This window comes from Prionailurus bengalensis, chromosome C1 (assembly GCF_016509475.1).
Source record: "Prionailurus bengalensis isolate Pbe53 chromosome C1, Fcat_Pben_1.1_paternal_pri, whole genome shotgun sequence".
In the NCBI taxonomy this organism is placed as follows: domain Eukaryota; kingdom Metazoa; phylum Chordata; class Mammalia; order Carnivora; family Felidae; genus Prionailurus; species Prionailurus bengalensis.
In genome coordinates this window covers 34,022,879-34,046,708 of record NC_057345.1, presented here as the reverse complement: position 1 = coordinate 34,046,708, position 23,830 = coordinate 34,022,879, and the positions used below count along the sequence as shown (strand labels likewise).

The following is a 23,830-nucleotide window of genomic DNA, read 5'->3' as shown; positions in this document are numbered from 1 at the left end:
CAAGCAATTCATTGATCAGTTGCTGCTTTGTGTCTGGAAAGAGTCCCGCACAGCCATTCACTTCAGCTTTTTTGCTCGTCCCCATTTACCTGGCATAGCTGGATATTTCCTCACACTAAGCCAGAATCTGTCTTCTTGATATAATCTTGACCCATTCTTGAGATCTGTTCTCTTGAAAACATCTAACCTATTTCTGGCTTTACCCCTTGATAAAACCCAAAGGAAAGTCTGACCCTCTGCCAAAGGATAATCTATCAAACATCTGATGGCAGCCCTGAGTCTCTGTTTCTCTGTAATAAACATCTCCTGAGTTCTTCAGGTAAATCTTAAAGAGCATTGTTTCAAGTTTCCCCACTGTATCTTAGATCATATGCCTATGAACTCTGGCTGGTCTGTTTTTCAACTCAAAATGTGGGGGCTAGGATGGAACACAATACCCAGGTGAGGTCACAGATTCAGAGTCTCCTAAGTCCGACTGACTTTACCATACTGTTGGCGCAGGGAACCTCCACAACTTTTTCACTTGTGTTGCTGTTAAGACACATCCTCTGTTCTGTCCTCATGCAGCTGGCTTTTTGGAACACATCCAATTATTCAATTAGTCCTGTTATATTGGATAAATTCAGTCTATTATTCTATTGTGAAACCTAGAGTGCTGTTTTGTCTTTTAGCAAATCTCTTTCCAGCTTAATTTCCCTGCTAATTTCATCAGGATGCCATCAAGTCCTCATTCCTGTCCAAAGAGGACAAAGACAAGGTGAGTGTGCATTCATTCATCGGTCAACAAATTTATGGAGGGCCAGCTACATGCTAGCACCGGGCTAGGTCCTAAGGATACCACGAAAAGCAAAAACTGGCATTCTCTGCTCTCGTAACATTTACCCTGTAATGGAGAAAAAATTAATCAAATAATCATTCTACTAACTATATGATTACAAACTGAGTAAGTGTGCCAAAGGAAAAGAAAGTGGTTCTATGGCAGCATATAACAAAGTAACCTGACCCAAGCTAGGATCTTAGGAGAAAGTGACACTGAAGGTTGAGTGGGGTTTGCTAAGTGAAGAGGAAAAGGGGAGATAAAGCGGATGGAAGACACAGATGGGTGCTGTGCTATTAGTAAACGTTCTTTAGATTATTAGTAGACGGCTTGATTTCACTACAGTACAGCTTCCATTTCTCCACCTTGTCTTGGAAGTTATTTTGAATGACAGGGGTGCTGGGTGGCTCAGTAGGTTGAGCGACTGACGCTTGGTTTTGACTCAGGTCCTGATCCCAGGACTGTGGGATCAAGCCCCTGTGTCGGGCTCCTGCTGAGTGTGGAGCCTGCTTGGAACTCACTCTCACTCTCTCTCTCTCTCTCTCTCTCTGCCCCTCCTCTGCTTGTGCTCACACATGCTCTCTCAAACTAAAACAAACAAATGAAAGTTATTTTGAATGATGGACTGACTGTCCAAGGCCAAGTGAAGCTTACGTAGTTAGTTCATCAACCAGTTCTTACAGAATCCACTCTCTTGAAACCAGGAACATTGGCCCAACTTAATCTTTCTCACATTTCTCCCTCAAACATGACCCTTCGAAGTCAACAGCAACATGTTCAAACCATCATCTTGAAGTTTGCCTCACATTCAAGATGTAATTGATCAGAACCAGAAAACATAAGAATTTAAGCAGCTAAAATAGTATTTTTCAAAGTGTGATCCAAGGACCAGGTGCATGAGAGTGGCGAGGTGCTTATTAAAATACAGATTCCTGGGCCCCAGCCAAACCAACTGAATTTGAGTTGACAGGACTCAGGAATCTAAATTTAACAAGCTCCCCAAGTGATTCTTCTGCTTTGACAAACCTGAATTAGCTGTATTCTCTCGGCATCCACGTTCACATGGAGCTTCAATGCCCTAATATATAATCTCCCTGAGTCTGAAATGCATTACTCTTGGGACTAATCTGGCAAAGAGAAAGCAGGGTTTTAGAGTCAGAGACCTGGATTGAAATCTGGTTCTACTACTTGCTATCTATGTGAGCTTGAACAAGTTACTTAATTTTTTCCAGGACTCAGCTTCTTCATTGATAACATGTGGGTAAGAATACCTACTTCATAAGGATGTTGCTGCAATTAAACGTGAGAATGAGAACAATGGTAGAGGAAGCCTATCATTCTCTGGAACATTTATTGAGGCCTACATACCATTTACAAGATGAATAATACATTATTAGGCACTGTACTGCATACCATATATATCAGGACGACGGAAACATCGCCCATCTCAATTTGTTTTTTGTTTGTTCTTTGCACCTGTCCTTTCATGGTTAAGGTATAAATAATTTTTGAAGCCTTTTCCAACCATGATGCTGTTTTCTAACAGAATCCCATGAGGAGTGCCTGGATGGCTCAGTCGGTTGCATCCGACTCTTGACACTGGCTCAGGTCATGATTCCAGGGTCGTGGGATTCTCTCTGCCTCTCTCTGCCTCTCTTCCCCGCTCACGTGTGCTCATGCTCTCTAATAAAAAAAAAAAAAAATTAAAAATAAAGAATTCCATGAAGTAATGTAGACATTTTCTCCCTTGAACTGTCTGAAGGCTCCTTACCACTGGACTTATGCCACGTAAGTCCTGAACCTCTAGCATGGACTCAGCCTGAATCTTCTTCTCATCTCTTACCCATCTCTTGCCAATTTAGAGGACCTAGAGGGATCAAACGTTGGTTCTGTTGCTGCTTATTAATACAAGGCCTTGGTGAAGTTACTGTGCCTTAGTTTCCTCATCTGTGCCATCAGGAAAATAATAGTGCCTATTTTGTGGAGATTTTACAAGGATTAGGTGATACTTAGTAAGCACTCTGGAAGTGTTAGCTGTTCTCATTGTCACATTGCACCCACACTAGCAGCTGCTTCTTCTGTTCTCTGAGGGCTCTACGCTCCTTCTCACGTCAGGATTTTCACTATTGCCTCTGCCTGTGATGCGCTCTGCCTCTTCTCGTGGCCAACTTCTACTTGGTCTTCAGGCTGAAGTGTCATTTCTCTGAGAAGGCATCCCAAACCACCCCCACCCCACACACTTCTTAACAAAGTCGGTTAAGAACCTCTTTTAAACATTCATTCATTCTGTAGTTTTCCTTTGCAGCCCTTATTATAATTCAATGTTTGTTTACTCTATTACAATAGAGGACATGTCTGCCTTACACTGCTCGGTATCCACCCTGATACTTAGCACGATTCTGAATCCACAGCACTCATAAAAATATTTTAAATATTTGATGAATGAATGGTTTCTTAAATCTGACTATGCTCAATTTTCTCTCTTCGGATTGTAACAACCTCTCAAAGTCAGTGACTTTTCTGCCCAGGGGAAAACTTCACTCCCTTTACTTTCTGAGATAAAATTTTCAGAAATGCAAATCAAGAACTTAACACATGCTTCACTTTTGGCTGAATGAGACTCCCACAAGTATGTGTCTTGACTCCAAGCTCCTATAGATCTGCACTGATCAATATGGTAGCCACTACCAAATGGGGCTACTGAGAACCTGAAATGTTGTGAGTCCAAAAGTCCAAAATGAGATGTGCTAGAAGTGTAAAATACACACTGGATTTTTAAAGATTTGGTACAAAAAAGAATGATAAGTAGCTCATAGTTTTTAATACTTGTTACCTGTTGAAATAGTATCTTGGAAATATATATAAATAAAATACATTATTAAAATTGATTTCCTCTGTTTCTTTTTACCATTTTAAATGTGTCTACTAGAAAATTTGCACACATGGCCTGTATTAGATTTCTATTGGACAGTGCTGTTTTACGCCACCTGCCTGAAAGGTATGTCGTATTTTGCTACAACATCCCATTTCCTCTCATCTTTGCTGCTGTTGTTTTGTAAATGTTTATTTATTTTTGAGAGAGAGAGAGAGACCAGAGAGACAGAGAGAGCAGGGGAGGGGCAGAGAGAGAGAGGGAGGCACAGAATCTGAAGCAGGCTCCAGGCTCTGAGCCGTCAGCACAGAGCCGGAGGCGGGGCTTGAACTCGTGAACTGAAAGATCACGACCTGAGCTAAGTTGAATGCTTAACCGTTACCTACGGAGCCACCCAGGTGCCCCCATTTCCTCTCATCTTAATTCTTACGGAGGAGTACTCCAAATTCTTTCATAGTCTTGCTCAGTATTGACATTTCAGATGCATGGCTTCTTTGTGAACATGTCTGATTCTTTAAAATAGGCTAGTTTCCTACTTAATCTTGGGTTTCATAACACCAAATCCCTACAAACTGGAGACTTACCATCCTGTGGCTATTTTATTATTTATACTATAATCACTATGGTTAACAACACAAGATCTGGGGCCAGGCCACCTGTTTTGGGAGTCCTGGCTCCCCTACTTACTAGCTGTGTAACTATCCTGCAAGGATCTCTGTGTTTCAATTTCCACAACTGAAAGATGGGAGATGATAAAAGTGTCTAGGACAAGAGGATTAATTGATATTGGCAAAGCATCTAGAATGGTGCCTGGCATGCAGTACTCATTCAATAAATGACTTCTATTTATGTCATTCTACACATCCTCGACCCTTCCCACTTACTCATATATTCTCTTACATCACTGGGCACCTGTTCTAGTGTTCCGTTTTTTCCAAAGCTGAGAGATTTTATGCTCAGATCTTCTAACTTCAACTCTGCTACTCCCCAGCTGAGGAGCACTTGGGTAAGGTACTTAACCTCCCTCACTTTTCAATTCCTTTATCTGTAAATGAGAGCGGATACTGCCACATTCTTCGCCTAAGTTTTAATAACGTAATGTATGTATGAGTTCTCGCGTGGTCCTTGGCACCCAATCGATGCCTCCCGTGCATTTTCTGGTTTAACACGTCAAGTCCTCACAACACACCATAAGACAGGTATTTTATGAAGAAAGAAACAGGATCCTGGAAATCAAGACTTGCTCAAAGTTGCACAGATAGCTAAATGGCAGTGCCAATGCTGGACGAGGTTTCACTCCGAGTCAAATGTTTTTTCGCGAAACCAAAGCTGCGCCCCAAATGCACGAGCGCCAGAACTAAATTAATTCATGCTGTCTACGGCATTCCGATGTTTGGAGAAATGCATAAACCATCGATGTCTACTGCCGTGCTGCCCACGGAAACTGCAGCAGAAAATCAAACTACAGATTTTGTTATTACCGTTATTAAGATCAAAGAATACGAAAGCCCCAGAGTCAGCGACGTGTCTGAAATTTCAGTAACCAAAACAGAGCGACGGGTTTCTGCTCCAGCCCCCCGACAAAACTGCGGGCCGAGGGAAGGAGGTTCAATGGTCGGGCCTACGGGGCAGGGCCTCCCCCAGAAGGGGAGGAGGCCACCGCCGTGCCAGGCCGCCGGATCCTCCTCCTCGGAGCTCGGGGCCCAGTGCCCAGCGTTGCACCCCCCCGCCCCTCACCTCCGGCTCCGGGCGCTCCGAGGCCATCACACAGCCCTCCCGCGCCGGCCCGGGCCAGAGAAGATGCTCCACTCGTGACCCCTGACCCGGCTACAAGCGTCCCGCAGGAACCGGAAGTGAGTGGGAGGACCGAGTTCTGAGTTTCCTGATTGGGGGACGAAGACCTCTCAGCGAGGCTCTCGGACTAGGAAACCGGAAGGGGAAGTCGTTGCCGCCTACACTGACGCCGCAATGCAGGTGAGAGCAGGTTTGGGACTGTTGACCGCTAGCTGGTTTCGGGTAGCGGGGTCGATAGTGGGCTGGCCGAGGGGAGGGTGAGGAGTTGGGGCTGAGAGGAGGGGTTAGAGCCCGCAGCTGACGAGTAAGGGACCGCGGGATGGGGGGCGCGACCGACTGGAGAGGTGGGGGTGGGGCCCGGACTGCCGAGTCTTGTGGAAAGAGGCCCCGCTGACTTGCTGGGGTGCGCGAAAGGGTCAGGCTGTAAATTGGCAAAGTTGAAATGCGATCCAAGGAAGATGGCTCAAGAAGGAGGCGTGTTGGCTCAGGCCCCGGCCTAGGTCGTTGGATGGACTCTGTTGGGTGCAGACGTAACAGGGGATCTGGAATTGGAGAGCAGCCCGAGAGGTGAAGGAATTGTTGGGCGGGGGGCGGTGGCCAAATCTAAGCTAATTATAATCTGAGGCTGTGGGTGGAACCCAGGATCCAGGCCCCTGTCTTGCACGTTGGCGAGTTTGCAAGACAGTTTTGCATCTTTCTTCCCAGCCTGAGCCGGTTAGTTATTAAGGATGGAGAAATGAAGTAAAACTGGAGACCCCAGATGGGAGGAAAACGCTTTGCGGATACCCTAGCATTTAACATTGTTTCTCTGGTGCTCAGGAGCATATGCATTTTGTTTTGTTTTGTTTTGTTTTGTTTTTCACTTGCCACTTACTTTCTTGCACCTGGTCCGCTGTCAGTAAATGTTTTTCAGTTGACTGAGCTTGTGAAAGAGATACAGAAATATTGGCATTGAGAAAAAAATGGGTGCCGATTAATTCAGCAAGAAGAAGCTTGAAAACATCAAATGCTGAGGGCAAATGAAGAGTGGGAGGTGGGGGGGGAGCGGTGGTGGTACAAGCCTGGTATTCAGGGAAACCTTCATGTGTAGGTAGGTTTCCCAGGGATTGTGTCTTTGGCAAGACTGCCATGCTCACAAGGCAGGTTCTAGTACAGGAGAAGTTGGAGTACACGTGCTGCAGGGGTTCACAAAAGATTATAAAGCCCAGGCATTAGGTCTGGTGAAAATGTCTCAGTGAGAGAGTATAGAGTGTATCTAACATAGAGAAAAGCCAGACGTGAATTAGGAGATGATGAGAGAAAGGAGGAATTGAGGTCAGGCGAATGGATTGAAAGGTCTGAGGGTTGATGCTGTCTGTAACCCAAATACCAAAGATAGAAAACCTGGCTCTCCTGTGCCAGTGAGATCCTGTGTTTCTCGACTGGTGTTGCACACTGTCATCCTGGCTCTTCAGCCTTCCTCTGTATGTGTCATACACCTATCTGGGTAACCCACCTGTTCCTGTTGGTGCAGAGGGAGGAGAAGCAGCTTGAGGCATCATTAGATGCACTGCTGAGTCAAGTGGCTGATCTGAAGAACTCACTGGGGAGTTTCATTTACAAGTTGGAGAACGAGTATGACCGGCTGACCTGGTAAGGGTTGCCAGGGTAAGCCAAGGAGGGCTCCATGGGTGGGGGGCTAGGCCTCCTGGTGGACCGGGTATCTCCAGTGATATCACAGTTTATCACTTTGCAAACATCTTTTGGTTTGGTAAGAGCTGGGTTTCCCAACATTTAACAAGTGAAATTTGGCTTAGGGCCTCTGTGGCAAGGAAGTAGAGAAATGCCTAGTTTCCCAACCCAAGGTCTTTCTAGCTTTTGATTCTCACCCTTTGACATCTCTGGGAGGAGGTACTCCCTCAGTAATCCACCCACTATAGTAAGAATGCAGTGTTCATCCTGGGTCTCTTACCACAGTTGCTGCTGAGTCTTTTCAGGTCCAACCTACTATGGAAGTGTGGATCCTATTTTCAGGCCGGAAAGGAGAATTTTACCCAGTTTCTGAGTTTTTAGTGATAAGTATAGCCATGGTTCTTATTTTGCCACTGGGTCTCACCCCATTCAAGTAACAAACTGCCTTATTTCTCCATCTCTGCTAGAAACTGAAAGTATGTCCCTCTTTCCTAACCCCACAACCCCCGGGGCCAGTCTGGTACCTGCGCAGTCCAGCTGTAGTGCAATGAGTCTTTTTTGGGGTGAGCCTGGGTGTTCCTAGTCTGAAGGACCCCTTCAAGGCTACTTGACTGAGACATTCTGACGCTTCCTTATCACCACCAGGCCCTCTGTTCTGGACAGCTTTGCCTTGCTCTCTGGACAGTTGAATACTTTGAACAAGGTCTTGAAGCACGAAAAGACACCACTGTTCCGTAACCAGGTTATCATCCCTCTGGTGTTGTCCCCAGACCGAGATGAGGATCTCATGGTAAGAGGAGGAGAAGGGTACAGTGTGGGAAATTAAATTCTTAGATGAGAACTTAGAGCATAATTGTTGCTGGGTTACTTTAGAAGTTCTGAATGAGGAGTAGTTTGTGGCAATAGAAAGCAAAGGCTGCATTTTGGAGGCCTTGCTTTTTGTCCCTCTAGAGTTGAGGAGCCACTCCCCAATAGTACCAAATAACCCTGAGGCTTATGTCCCCAAGGCAAAGATCTTTCTTCTCCAAGACCTATCTTGAGCAAGAGGTATGTTCTATTGTGATTTTGTCTATTTCAATCTTTTATTAAAATGTAGCAAAGGGAAACTTGCCCCTGGGTCTGGTAGAAACCTGTGTGAGGAGACAGAAATGAAGCGTGGAGTAAGCGGACTAGTGTCCTAGGAAGCTAGGTATTGGAAGTGTCAGGTGGAGTCTTCCCTGAAAATGTACTATTTGCCTATGGAAGGAACTATATATCGGGCCAGATCAACTCTTCGTGAATTGCATAGGAGGATCAGTAAAATCTGTGTGTTACAGCGGCAGACTGAAGGACGAGTGCCCGTTTTCAGCCATGAGGTGGTCCCTGACCATCTGAGAACCAAGCCTGATCCTGAGGTTGAAGAGCAAGAGAAGCAACTAACAACAGATGCTGCCCGCATTGGTGCTGATGTGGCTCAGGTTGGACTGAGTCCCTGCCCTGCTGCCCCCTAGCGCCCCGAACCCCATCGTGAGAAGCTAGGATTTACCGTGTGCGCCTGGTAGGGATGCATGGTTTACCCATAAATTGCCCCTGGAGGAGCACAAGGAAGAAACTTCACCGTCATCATTTCTGGTCAATGGCCTGATCTCTGCACAAATGTATGTTTGTTACAGAAGCAGATCCAGAGCTTGAATAAAATGTGCTCAAACCTCCTGGAGAAAATCAGCAAAGAGGAGCGGGAATCAGAGAGTGGAGGTATGGAGGGACTGGTGGCAAAATGGAGAAGGAAAAGGAGGATAGATCACTGGGATAGGAATGGTGGTTTGGGTAGTGGCGAGGTGAGGACGTAAGAATGAACTGCTTAGGAAAGGGTATGCTATGTTCTGTTAGCTTTTTGTAGTTAGGGCTTGCCCTAGAGCAGGTGGAGGGTGTGGGTAAATGAGAAGGGAGAGCTCCGAGATAGTTGTGGGGGTCTTTTGGCTCTTCCTCGGGGCTGCCATTGAGTGTGGACGCTGCTCAGGCCCTGGTGCCCATATTGGTCTTCCTGCTGCTACGTTCAGTCCAGGGTCAGAGGCGAACCTCAGGCTCCTCGCTTAACCTTTTTCTTCAGGTCTTCGGCCGAACAAGCAGACCTTTAACCCTGCAGACACCAATGCCTTAGTAGCAGCTGTGGCCTTTGGGAAGGGGCTGTCTAACTGGAGACCTTCAGGCAGCAGTGGTCCTGGCCAGCCAGGCCAGCCGGGAGCCGGCACAATCCTTGCAGGAGCCTCAGGATTACAGCAAGTGCAGATGGCAGGAGCTCCAAGCCAGCAGCAGCCAATGCTCAGTGGGGTGCAGATGGCCCAAGCAGGTCAAACAGGTAAGGTGGGCAGGGGATGACCTTGAGCAGGGAAGTAGGGATAAGCTGGATGGAATGGGCCCCCGCCATCTCAGAGCTGGAGATTTTCTCCTTTTCTTTTTGAACTGTGACCCAGAAAACACTTTTCAGGAGTAAAAATCTCATTTGCGACTCTGTAGCAGGCACCAGAGAAAAGAACTTGGAGCAGCAGAGACTGCACCTCCCATCCCCATTATAGAGTTCTGTCTCAAATACCTTTCTGTCCCATTTACTCTGGGTATCATGTGTGCCGTCAGGGTCGTTTCTTAAAGAAAGCAATGGTCAGACTTCAGTGGAGACCATCTGGTAGGTGCACTGAGGATTGACAAATAGGCAACACGTACTCTTCTCTGTGTCTTGTCTTTCTGCTTCCAGTTAATAGTTGCGAGAACGGTGTGGGGGAATTCAGACGTGAGTAGCTAGAAGAGGCATTTTCTTTCAAAGCTGTCTAAGAAAAGGAACAATTACAATTAGAACATACTCTTCCACCTGTGACATTAAATGGGGTCTAGCTGTTTTGTCTGGGAGTAGCTGAGCAGGAGACTGCTGGGGTGTGTTCTGACCCCTTCCCTATGAGCCCCTCCCTCCCAGGCACCTTCAGGGAGAGGGCTGGTCAAGAACCACACCTCTGATCGTTGCTACCCGGGGCTGCAGAGGTTCTGAGATGAGAGTGGTGGCAGAAGGGAACTTGAGAGACCACCTGTCTGATTTATCATGAAAATCTTACTGTGCTTCAGGTATCTTTCTTTGTGTTCCTTTTAGGAAAAATGCCAAGTGGAATAAAAACCAACATCAAGTCAGCTTCAATGCATCCCTACCAGCGGTGAGTGTGGCTGGCAATCCCCACTCCCAGGTGCTCTTTGCAGAGGTGGGCAGTGAAATCGCCTTTTGCCCAAAGCTGAACTAGATGTGTACAATAAAAAGAACGTGAGCTTTCAGCACCAGACAAATCCCAGCTTCACCACTGACTGAGTGACCTTGGGCAAGTGATCTAATTTTTCTGAACTCGTTTTCTTGTTTATAAATGGTGATACCTACCTCATAGGGTTGTTGTGAGGATTAAAATGAGAAAATGAATGTAAAACACTTAGTACAGTGTGTGAAATAACGGGTATTCAATAAATGATAGGTTTTTTTTTTGTTTGTTTTTGTTTTTTTTTATGTTGAGAGAGAGAAAGACAAAAGAGCAAGCAGGGGAGGGGCAGAGAGAGAGAATCCCAAGCAGGCTCCGCACTGTTAGCATGGAGCCCAACGCAGGGCTCAAACCCACAAACTGTGAGATCATGACCTGAGCCAAAACCGAGAGTCGGATGCGTAACTGACTGAGCCACCGAGGCGCCCCAATAGCTTCTACAGCCACATCTCCCCACTGCCCTCCTCAATCCTCGATCCAGAACTTAGGGTGATGTGATAGTGCTTCGTGTCAGTGGTGAGGTGCTAGACACAAGGTCATGGACTGCTCTGTTCTGTTTGAAAGCCTGTGCTGATTTTGTGCTCCCGGAAACTGTCACAACCTTTATGTGTCCTTAGAGGCACACTGGCTCTGTAGGCTTCCCTGCTCAGCTTCCATCCCGGCCGTCTCTCCAACCTGCAGGCAACAAGTCTTCTGAACTGGGTCTGACGGTCCAGCTGCAGCTCTGGTGAAGCTTGGGCCTGCTCTCCTCCTTTCCTCTAAGAAGCCAGTTCAGCTGTTCCCTGGGAGCTAGTTACAAAGTCCCCTGTCCTTTACCCCACTCCATACACATGAAAGATTTTCTTACTTTGGAGGGGGAGGGGAATTACACTTCACACCATGGTTCATCAGGGGTTAGTTATCCTCATCATAGTACCTAATTCCTGGACTCCAGCCAGGATGGCTTTCCTCCAGTCCACTGAAACTGTGATCAAACCTGAGCCAGACTGCTGGTGAGTGGGAACAGCCACCAGTACCTTCGCCTACTTTTATAACGCTGAAGAGCAGAGTGAGTCAGGTCTGTAGCCTAAGGGGGCTCCTTTGCAGGCAGGGGCAGGTGTTGAGTCAGCAGAAGACCAAAGGGTTTCTCTGAATAAAATTATTAAAATTTTCTTTTTTAACGTTCTTCATATTTGAGAGACAGAATGTGAGCAGGGGAGGGGCAGAGAGAGAGGGAGACACAGAATCCAAAGCAGGCTCCAGGCTCTGAGCTGTCAGCACAGAGCCCAATGCGGGGCTCGAACCCACGAACTGAGATCATGACCTGAGCTGAAGTCGGCCACTTAACCAACTAAGCAACCCAGGTGCCCCTGAATAAAGTTATTTAAATTGATGGCCATTGTGTCAGAGTTAACCAATAGCGATTTTTTTTTTTAACATTTTTATTTTATTTTTGGGACAGAGAGAGACAGAGCATGAACGGGGGAGGGGCAGAGAGAGAGGGAGACACAGAATCGGAAACAGGCTCCAGGCTTCGAGCCATCAGCCCAGAGCCTGACGCGGGGCTCGAACTCCCGGACCGCGAGATCGTGACCTGGCTGAAGTCGGACGCTTAACCGACTGCGCCACCCAGGCGCCCCAACCAATAGCTATTTTTAAGAGAGCTATAGCGAGGTCAGAGACTATATGTCTGAGACTTTCAAAGTTGATGCAAGGCAATTCTAATTTGTTCTCTCTCAAACATTTTCTTAGCTCTGATTATCTTTGATCTAAAAGTCCCGAGAGGTTTGAGGAGAGCCTGTTCATACCTTCCAGCTGCCTTTTTTCTGTTCTCTTCTGTCGCACACCAGTACTCTGGCATTTGTTTGGTGCCGGGCAGAGTTCTGCCAGGCTGTGGCAGCAAAGTACTGGAAAAGTGGTCCCTGATGTCACATCCATTCCTGTACCATCAAGACAAGAAATGGTACCCATAAAGCGCACTAATCGTAGCACACAATAGCGCGGGGAGTCCTGTTACCAGCTCTAAGGCAATGCCGGACCTTTCCTCCATTTCAACAGTACTGCCTTATTGCTCTGTCAGCCCACTCGGGTGTTCCTAATCTTACCTTTTCCCTTCCTGCTGGAAGTCTCAGAGCTAACTATCATGTTGAGTGGAGTTCAAGTTGTACTTCCCCACAAGCCCTGGATCATCTTTTGGTGACTGCTGTCCTTAATTCCAGCAGAAGATTCCCACCTGTTGAGAGGTACCAACCCAAAGTTTCTTTGTTGTCCCAGGTAATCCCACCTTCATTTTCAACATTTGAAATGGGTTCCTTGTCCTCCCAGAGTGGAAATATCCTCCTGCCCCAACGGGAACACCTGCAGGACCTCACCTACATCTGGTGACCTGAAGCACACATTCTTTACTCCGAAGGCACTCACATCTCTATATTCTGTACTCTGGAAGCACATGTTCTCATTTGCAACTCCCTCCCACTCCCAGATCCTCTGGAGTACACACACCTACGTAGCATCGCCAGCTTCAGGATTCGGACAGCCCAGTAAGCGCCTCAGTGGATGGTATCTCCCTCCGCTCACACACTCATTCCCTCAGGAGGGGATATATGTGGAATTCCCTTTGGAGAAGAGGACAGGACCTGCTTACTTGTTCAGACGTAGGATTCGTAAAAGATGGCTCTCTTGCTCCACTTTGATGGTGTTCCTGTTTCTGGCTGCTCTGTTTTGCCTGGGGACTGTTTTCTCCTACTCTTGGGGCTCCTGGAGAACGAGATTAGGTCATTGTACCCCAGGTTTATGCCTAGGATGGAGAAAGAAGCAACTGTGAAACCATGAGATCTTACTGCAGCACAGAGTTCACCCTGCTTAAGGCAGAAGCTTACTTAATCCACGCTGACATGACAACCATTGTCTAGGACTGCTTCCTCTCCAGGTTTGCCCTGTGGCTGGCATTCTGTCATTGTGGATCCTCCTGTTTACTCATTGCTCCAGTCACCCTATTCTCTTTCTCTTACGATGTCTATTGCTGCCCTACCTAGCCAACTTTACCTGACCTTGTACCTTCTTGTGAAACAGCTCCTTCCAGCTCTGTAAGAGATTCTGGCTTTAGGACTGAACTGGAAGGGCTGTATTACATACCTCCTGTGCCGCTGTCAGGCACGAAGCTGAACTCTGCAGGAATGCCCTAGTGCAAGGCTGGGCCCTTTTCCCACTCCATTCTCACCTCCCCCAGGCAGCTGGGAACAACCTCTCCCTTTGTCTGAGCTTCTTGTACAGAATAATCCCCCTTAGGGACAATGTATTCTCTGTGCCCTGTGGACACAGGAGCCGTGTGAGCTGATCCCAGCACCGGGCAGGACGGAGGCTGAATCCTTCCAAACGCCCACCCTGGGTCAAATCCTGATTACTATCCAGAGAAATGATTAAGGGATGTACATTTTCTTCCATCTGTTCCAAATTTGGGAGGATAGCCTATTGAAGTTTAACAATGGGCCAGAGACTGCGTCCCTTTTCGGATCACTCCTGAGAGTTCATCATGCCAACCCATGGAGGCTTGATGTCGCTCTGGCTTAATGGCCTCAAACACAGGGGGATCACTCGGAAAGAATTTGCCGCTCTTCACGTGGGGCTTTCTAGTTGAAACAGAAGGTACCCTCTCCAGCCCATCTGATGGGGGCCATGGCGCCCATCCCTTCAATGTGTGTATGTGTCCCACAGGACATTCTTTTTCTCTTCCTCTCTTTTCTCCTTTAACTTCTCTCTCTCTTGTTCTTGAACTCCTGTGAGTCACTGAGGCAGAGCTGGATCTCTATAATGGTCTCTACATGAGTTCACAAGCTCTCAAGTGCCACCTACCATTTGGACATGGCAACTTCCCCAAGTGCGTTATGGACAAGGTACCTGACTTCCCTGCATCTCCGTTTTCTCACCTGGCTGATCCCAGATATCCTTCCTAGCTTTAAAATCTCTGGCCGTGATTCCCAAGCCTACCTGTCCTGTCCCCATGCATTTTGATTGTTTTCCACATTGCCTGACTATGTTATATAAGATAAACTGAAATTTTCCTAGCTCAGCCCCTGAATCCTTCAACCCCCTACAAACTATTCCTGAAGCTCCCTCTCCACCACCTGCAAGTTAACATTACCAACCTCCCTCTAGACCACTTCCCTCAATTGTTTTCTAGCTTGCACTGGTTCTCTAGTGAAAATTCATCAAAGAGGTGGTAAGTTACCCCAGAGACACATGGATGTATGTCAGAATTTACCTTCCCACTGTCCAGCATCCCTCTCTATCCCCTGGGCAAAATCTGTGTACCAGAGAGACTCTTCCAGTGAAAGCAGTGAATGACATTTTCCATGGGATGATAGCCTGTTCTACTGAATCAGAACCTGGTCAGAGTCTGGGCTGCTCCCCTCCCTGCCTGCCCTCTGCCACTCTACCACCTTCCCTTGTTCTCACCTGAATCTCCTGTCTGAGGTCTTCTCTTGCCCACACCCCTGCACATGCGCTACCTGTGTTTTTTGTTTGTTTGTTTTTTACTACTTTCTTTGGGCTGCTCCCATTTTCATGGCCCCCATTAGTGTCCTGTGTCTTTTCCATGTTACTCCTTGACCTCACCTGTCTACTCACTGACTCACAGCCAGGCTCTTGATATACAGGGCTCCAATCACTGCCTCTTCCTCCACCCCTCCCATTCCTTCTACCACTCCTCTGGAACTCCTCTTCAGACATCACTGTTGAGCTCATGGCTAAATCCAGAATTATTTTCAATGCTCATCTTACGTCATCTCCATGGTGTTTGACAGTGCTGACCATTACCTTTTCATCTTTCTCCCCACTTGGCGCCTACCTCACTAACCATTCCTTCTCTGCAGCTTTTGGCCTTCTGTCCTTCTGCCTGCTGTCTCTGTGACCACTACGTTTTCTGTATGTAACTCAAAGTAAGTTTTATTTTCAGCTCAGAGCTCTCTGCCCCAGGATCCATAGGCACCTCAGATACCGCATGTTTAAGTCCAGCCATCCTTCCCTCTGAACCTGTTTTTTTTTGTTTTTTTTTTTTTCATTTCCTGGGTGTGACCTAAGCCAAGTCTGTGGAAGCCATCCTAAACCTTTCATTCTCTGTGTCCCTGGTCCCCCCGTGACCCAGTCAGTTACCAAATTCTGTCCATTCTGGCTCCCCAATATCTGTTCATCCCGCCCTGCAACTTAGGCCTCTTTCCCCAAAAGAGTTTTTCAGACTCCCTGTCTCCCACTCCAACGCATATGCCGGGTTGTGTTGGCTCCCGGGTAAACTGTGGATCAGATCACATTGCTCCCTTTGTTGAAAATTCTTTTTTTTTAATTTTTTAAAAATGTTTATTTATTTTTGAGAGAGACAGAGACAGAATGCGAGTGGGTTAGGGGCAGAGATAGAGGGAGACACAGAATCTGAAGCAGGCTCCAGGCTCCGAGCTGTCAGCACCAGAGCCTGACATGGGGCTCGAACTCACGAGTTGTGAGATCATGACCTAAGCTGAAGTTGGACACTCAACCGACTGAGCCACCCAGGCGCCCCTGATGAAAATTCTTTTGATAGTTCCCTCCTTGTGTTTCTTAAGCTGGAGTCCACATAGCTGGCAGGTTGGTGGGGCAGTGTGGCCAAGGCACAAAGTACCAGGATCAAATCATCCTGGTACACTCCTTTTCCTAGGAGTAATTTAAACAGACAACACAAAACTATCATGTATGCATTATGAAGAGAAAATATACTTCAAGGAAGTCCTACTCTGAAGGGATTCAGAGTAAGCTACCAGATTTCCTAGGATTGATTCTTTCTTTCTTTCTTTCTTTCTTTCTTTCTTTCTTTCTTTCTTTCTTTCTTTCTCTTTCTCTCTTTCTTTCTTTCTTTCTTTCTGTCATTACATTTACTTCATTGGAAAGGTTTGAAAAAGCAGCTCACATTTCCTGGAAAGGCAAGTAAGATTCTATGTGATCTAGCCCCCTGACTGCTTCTCCTGACTTATTTTCCATATTGTCCTGCCATCCACCCTATTTCCAAGCCGTACAAACTGCTGGAGATTTCCTGAAAGTGACAAACTCTTTCTGGCCTCCATTCCTTTATTCCCACTGTTCCCTCTGCAAGTAACACTTTGCCCCCATCATTCTGTCTGATGAATACCCAATCATCTTTCAAAATTCAGCCAATGAACCATTCCTCTGTGAAGCCTCCTGACAACCCAGTGTGTGCACAACTCAGCACCACGCCAACTAAGTAAGGTCAGTTACCTTCTCTTTTATGCTCTTTATTGTCCCCCAAGTTCAAGCAGACTGAACTGTCAGCGTTTGAATTCCAGTTCTTCTACCTGATAGCTAGCTGTGTGAGCTTTGGCATGAAATGTATGTGTCTGGCACACTATAGCATCTGACCCGTCATAAACGCTACAAATGGTAGCCGCTGCTATTATCAGTGGTATGATGATTTGGTTGACTTTGGAGAGAGAGTATAATGTAGCATTTTGGTTAAAAGAGCAGGTTCAGGGGGCCTCGGTGGCTCAGTTGGTTGTGTCCCACTCTTGATTTTGGCTCAGGTCATGATCTCGTTCATGGGATTGGGCCTGTGTCAGACTCGTGCACCAATGGCATGGAAGTGGCTCGGGATTCTCTCTCCCCCTCTGTCTGCCCCTCCCCTACTTGCAGTCTCTTTCTCAAAATAGATAAATAAACATTAAAAAAAAAAAAAAAGAATAGGTTTAGACTGCCTGGATTCTAATCCTAGCTGTGCCACTTACTAGCTGTTTGAACTTGGACAAGTTAATTTACCTCTCTCTGCCTCAACTTCCTTATTCCTGGGGATGATAATATTAGTGGCTATATTGTAGAGTTGCTGTGAAGTTTAAATAGATGAATACGTACAAAGTGCTCAGAACGGTGCCTGACAATAGAAGCTCAATAAATACCCACTATCCTCAGGGTAGTGTCTAGAACTCTAATGTCCAGAATTGCTGCTTGAACCAGTGATTCATGAGTCCCTTTGGTGAGGACATAACTTCTCCCTCCTCTGCACCTTGTCTGTGCTCACACCATGCCTGCCATCAGGAGCTCCGCCTCCTGAGAGATCCTCTGTGCACATCTGATCTCCCACCATGTCTCAGCTCGTGCGGAGCAGAGCAGTCCCTGGAACATTTTTACATTGGTTTACCTGGTGCGATAAGTCATTTTTGAATTTACTTTAGTGAATTTTCTTTCCCCCCCTTATTTGACACCTATACTCTCCCACTGTATACTTTGATTTTGATTTGAGACCAAATGACAAGCTCCCTCACCTGAAATGTTCTGTGTCCTCCCTTCTAAACTGAATCTCTTCCCTGTCCAAACCAGCTGAAGACTCAGTCCACAGTCTGCCTACATTCTGACCCTACCGGGGGCCCTACTCCTCTCCTAGATGTCTCTGTGCTGGTGTGATGAGTTCCCTCCTCATCTGTCCACGCTTACTAGGTCTGTGCTCAGGTCTTCCTGGGCTGCTGTTGTCTCCCCCCCCCCCAACCCAGGGGAATCACAGTCCTGAGCTCCTGCTTGCTTCTCTTCACACTCCCACCAGTTCCACGGGCCTTGTTTTGTCATGGCAGCTCCACTGTTCTTGCCGTTACGCTGGAAGTGCTTCAGCCGGGCCTTGACCTGGGAGTCAGGTGCTGTCTCACACCTCCACAGCTTGCACATGCCCTACCCTCTCCTTGGACTGTCTGCCCTCTCTTTTTCCTGCTCCAGGCCCCCTTGTTCATCTAGTGAATAACTCATCCTTCCAGTGTCCCCTCCTCCTGTCGTCTACCACCTCCTGACCTGGACACATGTGTTGTGTGACCTTAGGCAAGTTACTTCACTTCCAAGAACCTCAGTTTCCACCTCTGTAAGATGGGATTATAGCACAGACCTCAAAAGCGTACCTGCAACTGAACATATTGAAAATTAAAGTTAAAACTTTAAGTAGCTCTTGCTTTTCTACAGGGTAAGGTCCAAACTTCTTAAAAGGGCATAAAAGGCCATTTGGGTATAGAGTCAGCATTCAAATGCAAACTCCTATTCTCTTCCCTTACTCTCTCCTGAGGAATTTCATTTTTATTGCATCATGGCCTGTTAGACTGCTTTGGTTACAGCACATTAAAATTAAACTAGCCTAACCAAAAACAAAGGAAGGGGGTCCCAATTGTGTTTAGGTTATGTGGATGGGAAGTTGAAAGGTGACTGGCTGTAGGTGGGCTCAAGGGTCCGATGTCCAATGGATGTCCGATGTCCGAGGATCTCTGTCTCTGTATTTTTCCACTTGACAACAGTAGGGGCTCATCTCACCCAGGAACTCTGATTATTCTTGCTGGGATTCTGTGCATGAGGAGCTTGGATTGGGGGAAGTGGGAAGAACCACGATTCCCAGGCCAATGGAGTGGGGCAGGGATTCCCTAAAGGAAATGAAAACAAGGGGGTGGGGGAAGTGTCTGAGCTCCCACAGTCCACTTTGTGTGATTTCAGAGAATCTTTGGATTTTTTTTTCTTTTTTTGCCTCGAGCCCCACCTGTTCTTCTAAACTTACAGAACTGTATTTAAGATTGTGCAGTGTGCAACCCTCCCTCACAATCCACGTGTCCCCAAAGGCATTCAATTCCTCCACCCTGCTCCACCTGAGTTATCCCGCACAACCATCTTACTGTCAATTCTGGGTCTCTCTCTGCTCTGTCTTCTCTCCCTGCTCATTCACCTTACTTTATTTATTTTTTTATTAAAAAAAATTTTTTTTAACGTTTATTTATTTTTGGGACAGAGAGAGACAGAGCCTGAATGGGGGAGGGGCAGAGAGAGAGGGAGACACAGAATCGGAAGCAGGCTCCAGGCTCTGAGCCATCAGCCCAGAGCCCGATGCGGGGCTCGAACTCACGGACCGCGAGATCGTGACCTGAGCTGAAGTCGGACGCTTAACCGACTAAGCCACCCAGGCGCCCTCCCCTTACTTTAGATACAGCCCTGGGCGTGTCACACCTGTGCATTGGGGCTGGTCTCCCAGCTGGCCCTCCTTCCTTTCCTTTCCCCCTGATGTTATATATCAGGGGGGATATATAACAGGTTTGTCTTTGTAAAGAACAATGGGGGATCCTACCAACCCCTTTCTTAAAAATCCTCAGGGACACCCCAGTACAAACAAAACTCCTCCTACTTTCATTCAGACCACTTCATGGTTTGGGGCCGGCCTACTTTTTAACCTTCTTGCATATGAAGGCCTCTTATTCAGCAGCATATCCTTTGGCCAAGCAGCATCAGGTGCAGCGATTCTCTACACCTGTCCTGCGTGTTCCTACTTCCATCCCTTTGTCCACACCTTTTCCTCAGCCTGGAGCACCTGTGTTGCTTCTCCCTTACTTACCACGTGGCCTTGAGAAAACTCCACCACCCTTTCTGATTCTGTTCTTTTCATCCACAAAGCAGTGATAATAGTAGTTACCTTACAGGACTGAACCATAAGAGCATATGGAAAGCAGCTGGCCCCATTCTTGCTGGAGAAGGTATTGAATAATAAGCTATATTTTCTCTCTTCGCCGTCCGGCCTTGCTCACACATCTTCCGGATCTGGCTACCTGTCTTTCCTCCATCCTGATGACTTCCCCTGGAGGAAAGAGTCTCCCCTTTTCTCCCTCCAAAGCCTTTTCTGCAGGTTCTATCACAGTCCTCTCCCCCTACCCGAGTGTCTTTAGTTCTGTTCCATGAACCCTGAATGCTGCCCACAGCGTGTAGGCATTGGCTACCCACTGACAGTTGTGATGAGCGCTTGCACGCATCCTCTCCCTTCTGCCCGTTGGATGTCTTTCCAGCCCTGGTTCCTTCAGCCATAGGTGGAGGACACTAACTAGCTGGTGAAGGCCCAGGGATATGCAGAATGATTAACTGACAAACCCTTCACCCTTTCTTTACTCCCCTGTCCTCACGGACTCAGCCCTCCCCCCAACTCCTCTGTGTGGTGAGGATGTAGAAAGTGCCCTTTGTCCTTTACAGGACAGTGAAGGGACAAGTCTGTCCCAGCCCCCAGGAGACTTCTTCTGTCTCCACCTGCCACTCCTGGTGTCTGTTAGCCTATAGACCCTCAGCTCCTATTTTTAAAAAAAAAAAAAATTTTTTTTTTTAACATTTATTTATTTTTGAGACAGAGAAAGAGCATGAACAGGGGAGGGTCCTGGTGTCTGTTAGCCTATAGACCCTCAGCTCCTATTTAAAAAAAAATTTGTTTTTTAACATTTATTTATTTTTGAGACAGAGAAAGAGCATGAACAGGGGAGGGTCAGAGAAAGAGGGAGACACAGAATCTGAAACAGGCTCCAGGTTCTGAGCTGTCAGCACAGAGCCCGACGCGGGGCTTGAACCCATGAACCACGGGATCATGACCTGAGCTGAAGTCGGACGCTTAACCGACTGAGCCACCCAGGTACCCTGACCCTCAGCTCCTATTGTCTTTAACCCACGACTCCCTGTGTCTCCATGCTCTGTCCCCCCCCCCCCACTGCTCCACCTGCTCGCACCCCCCCCCACCGCCACACACACCCGTGCACGCACAGGCACGCCTTTTCCCATTTGTTCCTCGTTGTTCCTGCTTCTTTGACCCCGCTTCCTTTGCATTTTTCTGTTGGAACATGTAAAGCCTCAGATAATCAAGGGAACCGAGTTGTTAGCATCCACACGGAGGGTGGTTTCAGATTGAACCCTTGCAGAAAGTACATCAGTGGTTTATCTTCTGGGGAATGAGGATGGAGAAGGGCCCCTGAGAGAGCAGTGAGTGAGGAGTGAGTCAGGTCGGGTGGGACCCTGGGGGAAGTCACCTTACTTCCAATTAGGAAGGCCGCATGCGCATGAAGGAGGGGGAGTTGTTAGACAGCTCTACTGGGCATTCTTCCCCCCACACCCCTTCCTCACCACCTGGCCTTCATCCTTATCAAGACTGAGTTCCCGGACCCCTTCAGTTTCTCCAGTTCATCAGCCTGCCCCTCATGCTGGTAACCTTCCACCCAGCTTCTCTGCAGGTCCCAAACAGCCTCCTCCTCTCCCAGTCTCCTGAGAGTCCCCTGATGTGGCCATCTGTGAGGTGTTCCCCTTAGCCAAAGGCTAATCCCTCCATGTGGATGCTGGATATTTCTCCATATAGCACGTAAACGTGCTCAAGCCGCTTCCCATTAAAAACAGCCATTAGAAGGTGAGAGCCAGACGTTGATATTTTAAAAGCTCCCCAGGTGATAGACAGTGTGCAGCCAGGGCTGAATAACACAAATCCAAACTTCTTACCCTGGCATACAGGGCTTTTTATAAACCAATTCCTGCCCATACCTCTATGTCCTCTGAGCTTGAGCCACATCAGACCATTAGAGCTCCCCAAACCCACCACATCTGCTTCTATGCCTTCACATACTTGCTTCCCTCTGCTGGCAATGCATTTCCTTGCTTTAGAACGTGTCCTTTAAGGCTCAGCTTTGGTGCCATTTCTGTGAAGCCTTCAAGAACTCACCCCCACCCTGGGGTGAGGGGCCCCTCCTCGTGCTCTCGTAACTCTCTGGGTTTATCTCTGTGGGAACACTCACCACATGCCACTATAATTGGTTACTCAGACATCTGTCTTCTCCTCTAGACCGCGAATATTTTGCAGGAAACCCAGGGCCACGCAGATGCCATTTGGTAGGACTTGGGGCTAGATGATCTCTCTCAGATATTGGAAGATGCTTTCTCCTAGGACCGGGACAGGAACTGCGCGAAATGAGCCTTGGTGCATGTTCATTCATTTAATCTGTCAACATTGACTAGGGGCTTGCTGTGGACACGTACCACGGGTGAATAAATGATAGTTGTAGTCTCTACAAGTGTCTCTACTATGTTTGACCTCTGGGACTGTTACATCATCCCTGATAATCTGCTTCGTTTGTTTCTAATTCGCCTCTAGACGGACGCCGAATCCAAAGCCCCTCCAGTAGTGCTCTCAGAATGGTGTGTGCACACGGTACGCATGTAGGAAATACTGGTTACACAAATGCTCATGAATATGCATACGATATTGACATATTGGTTATTAATATTGGCGTATTCATTTTTAATGCTTTTGTTATTTTATTTTTGAGAGAGTGTGAGCAGGGGAGGTGCAGAGAGAGAGAGGGGGACAGAGGATCTGAAGCGGGCTCCATGCTGACAGCAGAGAGCCCAATGTGGGGCTCAAACTCACGAACCGTGATATCATGACCTGAGCCAAAGTCTGACACTTAACTGACTAAGCTACGCAGGCTCCCCTCCTCCTCCTCCTCCTCCTCCTCCTCCTCCTCCTCCTCCTTCCTCTTCTTCTTCTTTTCTCCTTCTAAGTTTATTTATTTATTTTGAGAGAGAGGGAGAGCACAAGCAGGTGAGGGATAAGGAGAAGGAGAGACAGAATCCCAAGCATGAGCCTGACACAGGGCTCAAACTTACGAACCGTGAGATAATAACCTGAGCCAGGATCAAGAGTTGGACGCTTAACCACCTGAGCCACTCAGGTGCCCCTATATTGGTGTATTCTTGATGTGCTAGTTGCTCCCCACCCTATCTATGAACCAGTGAGAACAGAAACAGTGCTAAGCGCTTAACGTGACCTCACTCCTTTAATCTTCGCCATAGCAAGGTAGGCACTGTGGCTCCCATTTCATAGAGGTTCGGCAACTCGCAGAAGGTTACGCATGTACTCCCTGGAAGGTTTAAACTTGGGCCTGTGGAGTCAGGTGTGACCCCAAAGCCACTAAAATATACCTGGAACACATTAGGCTTTCAACGAGAGGTGGAATGATTTACTACCTTGGGAGAGCTGTTTATACCTTGTATTGAGCCAGGGGCCAGGCCTGGAGCAGTGGGCGTGTGTGACAGATGTTGACATCCTTGGGGAAGGTAAAGCACAGGAAATGCACAGGACACAGGTAGAGTGGGAGACGGGGCCAGGTCAGGGAGGCCTTAGTGTAACAACACTAAGAAATTTGAGCCTTTTGAGTCCTTCTGCTATTTCCTTTCCAGGGTAGTTACTAATGGGCTGGATCATAGCTATTCTTTGGCTCTGACCTCTTACCTCTAAGACTAAACTTTCGCACAGATACGTTCCACCATTTATGCACTACTGTTTCTTCCAAACCATTGTTTCTTCTGAATTCCCTTTCTGTCCACATTTACACCATCCAAACTGACAAGCAGTTATTGGGTCACTATATGCAAAGGACTGCTCCAGGAGCTGCCAGAGATATAGGTTTCATTTTGCTAAAACTTAGCCCTTATCCCAGTTCAGTCTAGTAGGTTAGTGTGTGGAGCTAGGAGGGGAGAGTGCAGGAAGGCGGATGGACAGCTAAGTATATATAGAGAGTGCACCTGTCTTGGGACATCTCCAGTGTCTGCCTCTCCTATCCCATCAGTTTCCAAACCTTCTTA

At 47.3% G+C, this 23,830-nt stretch overlaps 2 protein-coding genes across 8 annotated transcripts in view; one reads left to right on the top strand and one right to left on the bottom strand.

The window, feature by feature from the left end:
* The window catches only part of SZT2 (SZT2 subunit of KICSTOR complex), a 51,137-nt gene extending 45,584 nt beyond the window's left edge, over positions 1-5,553 (bottom strand). For both annotated transcript variants that reach the window (XM_043574650.1, XM_043574651.1), the window contains exon 1: positions 5,427-5,553. In XM_043574650.1, coding sequence (XP_043430585.1) covers positions 5,427-5,453 — 27 coding nt within the window. In that variant the 5' untranslated portion in view covers positions 5,454-5,553. The remainder of the gene's footprint in view (positions 1-5,426) is intronic.
* Positions 5,554-5,582: 29 nt separating this feature from the next.
* On the top strand, positions 5,583-22,385 carry MED8 (mediator complex subunit 8). Of its 6 annotated transcripts, none has more exons than XM_043574660.1 (8): positions 5,583-5,663; positions 6,997-7,115; positions 7,800-7,944; positions 8,471-8,611; positions 8,807-8,888; positions 9,244-9,492; positions 10,273-10,333; positions 22,029-22,254. In XM_043574660.1, the coding sequence occupies exons 1-8, from the start codon at positions 5,658-5,660 to the stop codon at positions 22,090-22,092; spliced, it is 867 nt and encodes a 288-aa protein (XP_043430595.1). In that variant the 5' UTR covers positions 5,583-5,657; the 3' UTR covers positions 22,093-22,254. The 6 variants fall into 6 exon arrangements, 5 of the variants coding, with proteins under 5 accessions (XP_043430595.1, XP_043430597.1, XP_043430594.1 ...); XR_006296566.1 differs by lacking the exon at positions 5,583-5,663 and adding an exon at positions 22,338-22,385 and having other exon boundaries at positions 6,064-7,115; positions 22,029-22,163; XM_043574662.1 differs by lacking the exon at positions 22,029-22,254 and having other exon boundaries at positions 10,273-10,596.
* The last annotated feature ends 1,445 nt before the right edge of the window (positions 22,386-23,830 follow it).